The 12,680-nt window shown below is 42.4% G+C and overlaps 1 protein-coding gene across 2 annotated transcripts in view; it reads right to left on the reverse strand.

Annotated features, from left to right (window-relative positions):
• Positions 1–7,426, reverse strand: part of LOC111145054 (myoferlin) — a 166,002-nt gene extending 158,576 nt beyond the window's left edge. For both annotated transcript variants that reach the window (XM_022499667.1, XM_022499666.1), the window contains exon 1: positions 7,339–7,426. In XM_022499667.1, coding sequence (XP_022355375.1) covers positions 7,339–7,426 — 88 coding nt within the window. The remainder of the gene's footprint in view (positions 1–7,338) is intronic.
• Between the last annotated feature and the right edge of the window lie 5,254 nt (positions 7,427–12,680).

Here is a 12,680-nt window from a genome sequence, read left to right on the forward strand (position 1 = left end):
ATAGTTAATCAAAAATATTTAGTTCCCAATGACATACCCAAGAGTGAAACTTAGTCTGCCTAGTCCAAAGCGCATCGCTTTACATGTATTGTGCTGATTACAAAAAGGAGGCGGCTCTTTTAGGGGATGGAGTGGGGTTGGGCGGAGGATGGCAAAGCCGACAATGCCCCAGCTGGAGGGAGGTGGGCCAGGTAGTTCAGGGTCCAGGCCAAAAAGCTCAGTTTGTGTAGTAGGGGCACCTGGGATACCTGTCTGGGGTGTCTGTGTCCCTTGGCACAGCTGATTAGACCAGGGGCGAACACCTGACCAAAACTGAGCCAGCTGTGTCTTTCTCTCAAAGAAGAGACACCAAGGCTGTAGGAGACAGGGAATCTGGACCAAGTCACCTTCATAGTAACTCAAAGCCCCGTGCACAGGGCCAATTGCAGAGAAGCAGGAGTGAGAGGCTCCATGAACGCAGCCACTGTGCAGAGAGAAAACGGATGTCATGTGCAGGGAGGAAGAGAGGCATGGGGGCCCATAGTCCTTGGGGGAGCGAGAGTGAACGCCACCCTGCTTGACACAATTCTGGCTCCTGTGAAGACCATCATTTCGATTCTGGGAAATTTCTCTTTAGCTTTGGGGAAAAAAACCAAAAAGACAAAACTACATTTTATTTGAGCAAGCTTGCGGGTGTGGGTTCCTTGCATAAGCAGCTGTTGGCCATGACATCTTCTCTGTCAGGAAGGCCAACCGAGTAGGGAGAGAAGGACCTTAGGTGAATGAACCCACAGCTCAGCTTGGTTAGCTTCCCACTGGCCTCTGGGAAAACAGTAAAATTTGTCTTCCCTGTCACTTTTTATTTCTATGCCTTTCTTCTCTCTCTAGCTCCAGTGCTCATGCTGGCCTCCTGTGGAGCCGCCCCAACCAGCCCTGTGCTCACGGGCAGGGTGAACACCCCAGGCTGGGGTGGGGGGCTGGGGGGGTGGGGGGGTCGGGGGGGTGTTAGAGTGAGTCCCACTTCACAGAAGAGTGTGAGGAAGGGTGGCCCCATGAGCCTGACCAGTGTGGTTTCGGTACTCATTTAATTCAGTCAGATTGCTTTCTCAGTATCTTTTATGTTAGTTCCTTCCTTCTCATTCTGGCCCTGGGATGAATGGCCTCTGCCCGGGGAAAGCATTTGCCCTAACCTGCGCTTTAATCACCCTCTCTAGTACTCATCTATTCTTCGCAATGCTGCCTAGCATTTCCCCACTGCGTTATGAGTAAAACACAATCCCTAACCACACTGGATTACCCTCTGTCAACCTCACCACACAAGCCATGGCTCCCAGGCCTTTCTGCGCTGTTCTGAAGCCTGACATGTCTTCCTTCTCGTTACTTCTGTCCCATTTCCTCAACCTTTAAGACCGAGTCAAGGAAGACTTCCCCACAAAGGTTATTCCTCTTCTGTCTGCTCATACATTGTAATTCCATATGTTTGTTCTGGTCTGTAGCTCGTTCCTATGTTCTAACAAGTTGATTTCCTAGGCGTAGGTGACCAAAACATACTATGTATATTTTTCTACACTTACCCCTCACATACTGTCTGGTGCTTGTAGATCTTCATAAAAGCAAATGTTATCAAATAGAAAGAGAAGTTGAGGGGTTCCCATGTGCAATTTCACATGTATATTCATTTAATCCTCAAACAACCCTGTCAGGTAAAGATGTTACTGAAAACACTGAAGCTGGTATCTTATGATCTCACTGATACAAGGACTTTGAGAAACAAGACAGAGGATCATAGGGGAAGAGAGGGAAAAATGGAACAAGATGAAACCAGAGAAGAGAAACCGTAAGAAACTCCTAATCTCAGGAAACAAACTGAGGGTTGCTGGAGAGGAGGCAGGCAGGAGGGATAGGCTGGCTGGGTGATGGACACTGGGGAGGGTATATGCTATGGTGAGGGCTGTGAATTGTGTAAGACTGAGGAATCACAGACCTGTAACCCTAAAACAAACAATACATTATCTGTTAATTCAAAAAAAAAAAAAAAAAAAGAAGAAGAAGAAGAAGAACACCGAAGCCAAAAATCTTCATTCATTTGCCCATGAACACACAGGAAGTAAAGGGGATGGGAAATGGGATTTTTATTCAGGCCTCTCTGGCTCCAAAGCCCAGGGCCTTTTCACCCCAATGCCCAATAGTCTTTGCAACTAATGCCCAATAGTCTTTGCAACCAAACACCTAATGCTAATTTAGCTGATAAAGCTGAAGGTGCCAGTTGTCCACACAGCTGTTTCTGAATGTTCGGAGCCACTCACAGCACACCCCTACTCAAAAGGACAGTTGTTCAACAGAAATTACACCACGGATAGGCAATCACTGCCATCTCATGGCATATGCATTATGTATAATAGGCCAGTGAACAGTTCATCTATGAATTCTCACCATAGAATCTCATCAACTTCACATTTTCCCTGCAGCATCAAGAATGCAAAAAGTACTGTAACACCAATTTGCGCCTGGGTAACACGTGCTAGGAAATGATGATGCTCAGTGTTCAGGAATGCGCAGGGCACCTGGCTGGCTCAGTTAGAAGAGCATGTGACTCTTGATCTCAGGGTCATGAGTTTGAGCCCCGCGTTGGGTGTAGAGCTTACTTAAATAAATAAGCCTTAAAAAAAAAAAAAGGAATGTGTGAAGTGACCCTTTGCCAAGCTTCATCCACAAAGCCCCTTAGGGAATAGTAAGTTTAATTCTTTCTGAAAGAAGGGGGATTGGCAGACTTCTGATAGTCCCTTTCAGGACCGAGAATCAATGACTTTATTGCACTAAACTGTCTCAAATCTCCTGCCGGCTGTTGCTTTCGTGGCCAACATCTAAAATCTATATTCAACATCGGTGATATGCTAGGGGTTGCAGAGGATATAAAAATCTCATTTCTTTCTGGCAGGGCGAAATCCCATGGGGATGGAGAAACTCACCAGCAAACTCAAACTAGCAAATACCAGCAACTTTGGGCATGCCTTAAGGGCATGCGTGCAAGTAAGAGATGTTGTGGGAGAGGGGAAGAAAAACAAACCATTTAATCCGTTTTTTAAAAGGCATTGTGGTTTTGTAAATGACTGAAAGCCTGTAAAACCTGCCTTTAGGAAGTATACCTCTGAGAGTTCCCATGCTTCATTCAATAAAGTGGGGCCACTTTCCTTAGGTGGTGATTTTCCAAGCTCCGTACTCCCGGAAGTGAGGGAAATGACTCAGTAGATTAACACTTCTGCTTTCTTGAGTATTTTTTAAACGTAGGACAGTAATTCTGTGGGAGCACCAGCATGGTAGAATTGACAGTTGAGCCTGTGGGAATCTTCTCCGCTAGTCCCATGGTGTATCTGGGTAAATCAAGTCACCATGTGGGCTGCTCCCCAGGCACCTTCACAGATGACAGTGAATGAGACCCACTGGATCTTTCTCCCATCATGCTTCATCCTTCTTAAATGGAATTTCATAGCTTTTCTGCTTCTTTAAAAGATTATTTTAAAAATTTGAACTGTAAATTTTCAAATAGCAAACTGCTTTTTGCTTAAAATAGTCAGAAAAGTCTCTATTGCATATATCCCAGCCTTGTGGTTTCTCTACAGATCTAATCCCCTTTGGATAAGCCATTAAAACTCCATTTTTCAAAAGAGGAAAAAGAAAGGGTTCTCAGAGAGCTCAAGTGGTTTCATTAAGACTACAAAGTTGGTAAGCTTTTTGAAAGGAGGTCCTAGAAATATCTAGGATTTCACTCCAAAAACATGTCCAAATGAAATAACAGGTATCCAAAAAAATAGGTAATAATGTGACAATTATTTTGTGACCACCGGAATAATAGCTACTTCACAAGGCAATGATCTACACAAGACCAGAACAGAAAATTCTGGCTAATGAAATGGACAATATCATAAGGAAAGAATGAGAAAAATGTTTTGTTGCAACAATTACACACCAAGGAGCTAGATGTTTCATATGAACACAATGTTGTCATGTTGTAAAAGCATAGCAATATTAAGGACTGCAAAAAAAATTTCCTCTCAGTCAATCTAATGCTAAGAGATTTGACACCACAGCAAGAGATGAGCTAGAGGGAAAATGGAAATCTATGGCAATAACCAGCAGAACCATCTTTAAGAGAAAACAAAACAAAACAAAACAAAACAAAACAAAAACAAACCAGAAAACAATGCCACAACACAAAAAGGCAACAAAAACAAAAAAGGTAATCTGTCCTTCAGAAATGCACACATTCACAAAGAATGCACTGTAAGAGCGTCCACTGAAGCAGGAACACGGCTAACAGGGAGTTGTTGCAACAACTTTCATGTCGATAACAGAAAGTGAAGAAGAATTCAAATCAACCTGTTCTGACTCGTTATTCATAGGTAATAAGGGGGGACAGAAAGAAAGAATATGAGGAATATGGGGAGTGTTTTTACTTTTGAGTCATATAATCCCTTCCGGATGGTTTGTTTTGTTTTTATCTTGTGTTATTTTCTTATTAATAATGTCTTAAATATTATTTTAAAACAAATTTTAAGCCTGTTATGTTGGGGGAATCATGAAGTCTTGGAGATGAGAGAAGTCGCAGGCATCTCAGCCCAATTCAGCTTCACAGCCTGGCTGTGAACTCAAGAGAGGATGGCCTCCTCTGGCTTGCAGGTGCTCTGGCCTTAAGATTCAGAGTAGCTTCCAGAAGCTGGTGCACCCCAACAATGTGAAATATCAAATAAGCTTCATGGTTTTCATTGTGTACTCCTGCACTGAGAAACATCCACGACATTCTCTCAACAGCGACTCTAGTAACTCCCAAATCCTCCCGGCTCCTACCAGGTCCTAAGAAGTTTGGTTGTCAACCTCAGCAGAGGCTGGAACACAAACAATTGAGGTCAAGGCTAAACCATGTGGCTGGCAGTGTAGCACATTCCCTACTACAGGGGAACTACAGTCTCACAGGGCCTCGGGGTCTATACAGTCATCACCCTTAACACCCATCATTGGGACATCCTTCCTACCATCTTGGAGTTGGAGGAGAATTGGTTTTTGCCCTGACCTTGCCATTTTATGTATTCAAGGTCAGCATTTTACATTTCAGTGAACATGGGGGCTTTCATTGATCTTCCCTTAGGGCCTTTTACCTGTTACTCTCCACCCCGCCCACACACACACACACCACACTGTGACACGCATCCCCACTCCCTAGGATGGACATATCTTCGTAAGAAGCATCCTTAGTTGTGTCAGCCCTTAATGTTACTTAATTATACTCAGTGTCAAAACCGGAGGTACACCTGGAAAGCGTTTGCCTTCACCACTGTTTAAAACTATTGAAAGAGGTTGAGAGGAAGAAATGGGCCATTTCTGTTACTATATCAGCTCCAGTACTCCACATCTTGGTGAGAGCAATACATGCAACTATAAAATGGCGGGATTTGACAACCAGAAGGAACCTCAGGGAGATCAGTTCCCATCATTCCACAGCTCAGAAACTGGAGGCCTGGGTGGTAAATCTGGGTCATTTAGGAACTATCAACCAGAGGCCAGGCCTTCCTACTCTGAGCTCAGAATTGTTTCTGCTGTCAGGTTGCTTGTCAGATGAATGAATGACCGACTTCACCACCCAGTTTACACAACCAAAGGAGACTGGAAGAGAGACTCAAGTTTAAATGATCTAGTAAATATAATTGGAGAGACTACATTTGCCCAATTTAACTGACGTTTTCCACGTTCCACTGAGTGCTTATGTGGATAGCTTCAGGCATATTTTTAGTCAATTAAAAGTTTTGACCAATGCTGCATATACATTGAAGACAAAATGTAAGTCAGATTTCAGTCCAGTGTTAAATTCTAATTCCGCTATAATCTGCAGGACTTGCCCCAAATAATGAAATCACCAGGGTGAACCCAATATATTTTTACATGTCTTTACGTGTCAATGGTGAACGTACAGACTTTTCATGTTATGTCCCTATTATGCAATCACTTCCAGGAAAACCAAAAGACTTAAAAGCAACTAATACGTGCAAGGGAACATTGTCATAACATGACTGTGTGATATTCACCAAAAAGTTTTTCAAATCACATTGTTTTTTAAGAATTGAACTTTTACCCTCTTTTTTTTTCTCCTTTTTTTTTTAACTAAACAACCATTGAACAGCTTTGAGATTCATTTCTCTCATTTTCTTGCTCATCCTTACAGAGATAGGTTTGAGAAGGGAAATAGAGAGATAAAATAGACAAAAGAAAGGAGAAAGGCATAGATAAACCAGAAACTGGAAGGGAGAAGTAGTTGGTTCCTGGAGGAAGAGAGAAATGTTTGAGGTGTGGTCAGAGGCGTGGTCAGGAACCCTGTGCCCAGCAAGGCTCCTACTTTCTCCGTCTTTCCCTTGGGTTCTCAGCCCTCCTGCCAAGAAGTGAGCTGGCAATCTTACCAGTGACCTTGGATGAACAGAAAACGATAAAGCTCCTAAACTCAAATGAGGAAATCACCCCAGCCCAAACTGGGATCTCCAAGGCCTGCAAGTAAGCCATCACACTAGCCACTCCTGTCCCGCTCCATGGCAATCCAGTGTCATAAAAGAATACACTTCTGGAATTACAGTAGGCCTTGTAAAGATGATCTAATGTAAACCCTCCTCACTGTTTTTACAGAAAAGAGAACTGACATCCAGAGAAATGAGGTCACTTGCCCGAGGTTATTCCAGCAAGACCGAAGTAGATGCCCAAACCACAGGCTTGCTTTGTTCAGAGCTCTTTCCTCTGTGAGCAATTTAAAAGCTATGAACACACACTCTCCAAGTCTGGAGAGATGAAGAACAATGACAAGACGGCACAAAACAACATGAAAACAAACTAATCTGAAATAATAACTTCACCCCAGCTCCCAGAAGTCCCAGAAGAGGAAGAGGCAGCAAGTGGGCTGTTTGATGGAGTAATGGTACCTGGAACAACTTAACTGCACTTTTTCCTCTGTGACCCATGTCTGGAAAGCAAAGACAATAAACATGCAACAAGACTGCCCAAACTTGCTTTGAACCAACACAGGCCTTTCTGAGACTTAAAACTTGGGGATCAACAAATTTTTTCCTCCACAGGCTTACAGAAATCACATCAGTAGAGTTAAAACATCCGGTCATTGGATGAGTCTCAAAACCCTGGGGGAAAATGAAATGCCGTCCAGGGAAACCGGTCCTCTCCCCTCACCTGCGCGCAGGTAACACACGAGCAAAAGCCAGAGAGGCTTTGCTTTATCAGTCGACTAAACGCAGAGTGTCAAAGAGTGTGACCCAGGAGACTTCCCATTCCACAACAGGACCTGAGAAAAAGAAAAAAAAGTTCCCTTACCCTTGAAAATCACAGACACGATAGGATCTGGTTTCCCAAATTTCGTTTTAGGAATATTGCTGGCAGATTCCACTATCACCCGAAGCATGGCTCTTCCTGGGCGGAAAGCAAGTTCCACCGAACGGAGTTGAGCCGAGTCTGCGCTGGGGCTCCGGGCGCGCAGCTCCGCCGGGGGAGGCGGACTGGGTGGAGGAGGAGGGAGGGAGGAGAGAAGGCAGATCTCTCCAGTTCTCCAGTCCCGAGCGCAGGGAGAAAGGCAAGTGGGTGGATCTCTGATGGCTTGTGTACCAAACACTACGTGTAAACCAACACCCCAACTCCCGGGGCCCCCGCAGTGCCGCAGGCACCCGCTTAGGAATTGGGAAATGTGGAAGCGAAAAGGACCAAACCTCAACTAAAAAAAAAATTATGTGCAACATCTGAAACCGAAGTGGGTTGGCGTTAATAAATGCGGCCAGGTCAGGAGAACTTCACGACGCTGCTGCCTTTTAGCCAAAAATCGTGAAGCCGAATTGATTGGTTTTCCGCCACCCCTTTTCATTATTTTCTGAGCTTTTCATGGAGTTTTAAAACTTTCCTTTTTTTTTTTAATTTTATTTTTGCTGTTTCTTCTCTCATTCTGTTGGGCACACCCACTAAGCAACCACTTGTGTTAAAAAAAAAAAAAAATTTAGTTAAAGGATGCCCCCTGTTGGATGGCAGGGGAATAACCGAGTTCATTGCAAGTAAACCCAATCTGGAGGCCTTAATATGGGTTTGCAAATTGGTGGATTGGGGGCTGTTTTTTCGCTTTATAAAAGGTTTCAGCATGGGATTTCTTCAAAAATCCTTAAGAGATGACAGCTGGGCACTTAGGTTTTCCTGGTCCATCCAAAGCTGCTAACAGTCTTCAATGGAAATGGAGAAGAGGCTCTCTACTTTTTCAGAGCTAAACCCCCGCAGTGTCTTCACTTCCTCTGCTAAAGAAAAAACAAAAAAATCCAGTGACACTTGTTAAAGCACGGTAAGGCTCTTTTCAAGGGAAAGGGACCATCACAATAGATATAGGAACTACTGCAATGAATTTTGTAGTGGAGGAGAAAGACAGGGCCCAACTGGGAGTCCAGCACGGGCAAGTGGGAATTTATAGCCAGCATCGGCCAGCAGATGCAAAGTTAGGAGGAAGCAACATTAGGGGGGAAAGGCAGTTTTGGCTAAACAAACCTAACAGGATTCTTGCTGAAGCTAGATCAGGATGACCAGACATCAGTGGTGATCGGGGAGGATGAGAAACCCCATTAGATATGAAGAGTGATCAGATACAGAGGGTGGGGGGTTCTGGTTAAACAGACTTTTACAAGGAAGGGCACAGATGGGCCCAGGGGGAAGGTTCAGAGGAGCCTGACTACAGTTTGTTCAAATAAACAATCTGTGCCCCCGATGGGTGTTACGCAGTGTGGCCTAATGAGTAAGATCCCTGGAGGATGCCTGGGGTTAGTAGCCAGCCAGACCTGAGTGTGAGTCCCTGCTTCACCACTTCTGAGCTATGTCACCTTACAAGTTTCTAACCACTGCCCCTCTTCTGCAGTTATCTGATCTATGAGGTAAAGTTGAAGGTAAAGTTGTCATAAGATAAAGGTCTTAGAGTGGGGCCTGGGCACAGAGCACATAGTAAGGCACACACGTACACAGCCAGAGGTGCATGCCGGCATGTGATTTCATAGCATTTCCTGTAATGTAAGTTGGCTTTAAATCAGGATCTCACTGTGTTTCAGAAGAAAATGCTAAAAACTTAGGGCAAAGGAGCACAGGGTTTCCTTCTACTTTTGAACATGCACCCAAAAAGACCATTTGTAAGCAAACACTTCAAGTGCATTGAAAAAGCTTGGTTCATCTACAGGAATTCTGTCTCAGTGAGCTTCTCAACTGCTTATATAAACAACCAATGAACAATGCTATATACATTATTGACTAAAAAGACTTTTTAGACTAAATATATTTAGACACAGAGACTAAATAATCTATATTTTTGATGGAATATAAGCAAAATTATGTTTATTTTGTTTGGCTGGTTTTTATTTCTCCTTTTCATGGTGAAACGTATTGCAGAAAATTCATAGACCATAAATGTGACCATTTAACAAACGAACATCTAGGTCAGGATCAAGAACATTGCCAGCCCTCCAAAAGCCCCTTGTTTATCCCATATGTCATATCCACCTCCTTCCCCCCAGAGATAACCACTATCTTGATTTTTATGGCGATAATTTCTGTTCTTTTCTTTATAGTGTTTACCCCTTTGATTGTGACCTGTATATGATAATATGAATTATATGTTACAAACTTTGTATACAAACAGATACAAGCATATGTATATAATACACACATATGTATATTCATACAGAATGAATTCTTTGCTATATTATCACCTCTGTAGAAATGGAATCATATGAATTGTTTTGTGTTCAGCTTCTTTTTTTCAACGTTACATTTTTAGATCCGTCTGTGTATCTACTTGTTTACTCTTTGCTATCTAGCATTTCATTGTGTGAGGGTACTGCATTTTATTAATCCACTCTACTTTTGATGGACATTGGGTTATCCAGAGTTTGGGGCTATTACAAAGGACTACTGTGAACATGCTTGTGCATATTTCCTGCTACAAATGTGCATTTTTTAGGATCTAACCTATGAGTGGAATTGTTGTGTCTAAGGGAGTATGCATTTCTACAGTACTAGTGGGTAATTCAAAAGTTATTTGCCCTGGATCTAACATTTAGGATCTAACCTATGAGTGGAATTGTTGTATCTAAGGGCATATGTATTTTTACAGAATTAGGGGGTAATTTAAAAATTGTTCGCCTTGGTGGTTGTACTATTTAAAGTTTCATCAGCAGCGTGTGAGAACTCCTGCTCATATAGGTGGCAGTCTTGGATTTTTCCATGTTTTCCCATCTGGTGAGCATATAAATAGTATTTCACTGGAGTTTTAAGTTGCATTTTTCAGGTTACTAATGAGGATGGATACCTTTTCATATTTACCTGTCCTAATTTGTGAAGGGCTTGTTCAAATCTTTTGCTGATGTTCCTATCGAATCTCTGTGTTTTTCTTACAAGTTTGCAGGAGCTGTTTATGTACTTAATACTAGTCTTTTGTGGTTTGTAATTTTAATACAATTGAATAGATCAATAATTCCTTTATGACTCATATTTTTAATATTAATAAATCCTTTCTTACCCTGGGATCATGAAAATATTCTTCAATATTATCTGCTGGAAGCATTTTGTTTCATCTTGCACATTTTTAAAAAAGATTTATTTATTTATTTTGAGATAGAGATGGAGGGGAGGGGAGGGGAGGGACAGACGGAAAAAGATACTCCTTAAGCAGACTCTGCCATGAGCACAGAGCCCAGTCTCATCACCCTGAGATCACAACCTGAGCCAAAACCAAGAGTTGGACACTTAATGGACTGCACGCCCCGGAGCCCCTCAATGTGCACATTTAGATTTATATTCCACTTGTAACTGATTATGTGTCATGTTCAAGGTCTGAGGTCACATTTCATTTATCATTTATTGAAAAGTTTGTCCTTTCTCCAAGTGTAGGTCATATATGAGATGTGTGTGGGTCTGTTACTATGTTTCAGGGGACTGGGGGGGGTGTCTATGCTGGGGCTTCAGTGGAGAATAAGCCCAAGTTCTGACCTGACCGAGCTCCACAGCTACTGGGCACCACATGCCAGGTCTCACATGTCTATCATTTACTGTTTTTGGCAGAGAAAAAGAAATAGAAGAGAGGAGAGTCTTAGCGAAAAATCTAGATGTGAGGAGCAAAGTAATAGGATTGGAAAGAGAGGTTAGTGGAAGAGAAATGAAGATAAACTCATAATATCCTATTCCAATTCCAGTTTTGCGGTATCTTAGGTATTACCTAACAGCAATTTTTGAACTGGCATGAGCAGAGGGTCCATTGTTAAGATCTCTTTCCTGAAATACTTCTTTAAGAATTATTTCAGTTGATAACTAAAATAATTTTTAGAACAAAAATACTATTTTTGGTAGTTTAATTATAGGATTTTGCATAGCAGTAGATATCAAGATATCACTTTTAAATAAATTAATATATAGTATATTTAAATTTTGTTTCTTTAAAAGAGCACCTGGTAGTGGGTAAGTCTACATGGGGGGCAGGAGGGAACAAGGTATTTTATAACACGTGGCACCATTATATTGTCATTACGAGGCAGCTGAGGAGCTAAACACAAAATAGGAATGAATCCAAACTTCTCCAACTCACTATGAACATATGCTAAAATAAACCTGGGGGTGTCGGGGGGGAAGACCAGGGAAAAGTGGAATCGTTTTAAGCCTTGTGCTCACTTTTAGGTAAAACAATTCCTCATCAAAATGCTTGATAGATGAATGCTCCCAATCACCATTCAGTAAGAATCTCCATTCATTCATGGACGTGTGCCTTTTTCAGTTAACAGCTCATGGAAGTCTATTTGGTGCCAAGCACAATGCTAACTACAAAGATGAATACATGTCCTCTCTGCAAGAAGCTCACAGATAATTATAGCCCTTTCAGGTGAGTGCAGTGATGAGACAGAGAAGACAGGTGTCTAACAGGACCAGCGAGGGCAAGCAGGATAGGCTCCTGGAGGAGGTGGCAGCTGGACTGAGTGCAGATCTTAACTTAGAGTGCGGTTACATCTCAATAAATCCATCCTAAGTTGAAAGTACCCTAAGTTGATATTTATATTTAATGCATTAAATATAATAAATGAATTTAATATACCTAGCCTACCAGACATCATAGCTTAGCTTAGCCCACCTTAAACATGCACCTTAAACACTTACATGAGCCTATAGTTGGGCAAAATCATTTAACACAAAGTGTTGGCTGTCTCATGAACTTTACTGGATACAGTACTGCAGGTGAAACATCGAATGGTTATACGGGAGCAGAATGGTTTTAGGTTGTGCGGGTTGCTGGCCCTTGGGATAGTGTGGCTGACCGGGAGCTACAGCTTACTACAGCTGCCCAGCATCATGAAAGACGACAGTACCAGATAGCACCAGCCTGGGGAAAGATCACAATTTGAAATATGGTTTTTACTGAATGCATATCGCTTTTGCACTACTGTAAAATCAAAAAATTATTAAGTTGGGGATGTGTGTATTATGGTTGAATCGACATATGTAGGAAACAGAATTAATTCTGAAACAGAATTAAACAAGTACACATGGTGAGCATTAGAAACTTCAAGCCATTCGATGTGGGCAGAACATCATGTGTGAGCTGAAACAGTTGAGCAGTGAGCCTAAGCAGGTGGCGGGGGTGGGGGGTGGCACCTGCC

Source organism: Enhydra lutris, unplaced genomic scaffold (genome assembly GCF_002288905.1).
Source record: "Enhydra lutris kenyoni isolate GAN:26980312 unplaced genomic scaffold, ASM228890v2 scaffoldscaffold12, whole genome shotgun sequence".
In the NCBI taxonomy this organism is placed as follows: domain Eukaryota; kingdom Metazoa; phylum Chordata; class Mammalia; order Carnivora; family Mustelidae; genus Enhydra; species Enhydra lutris.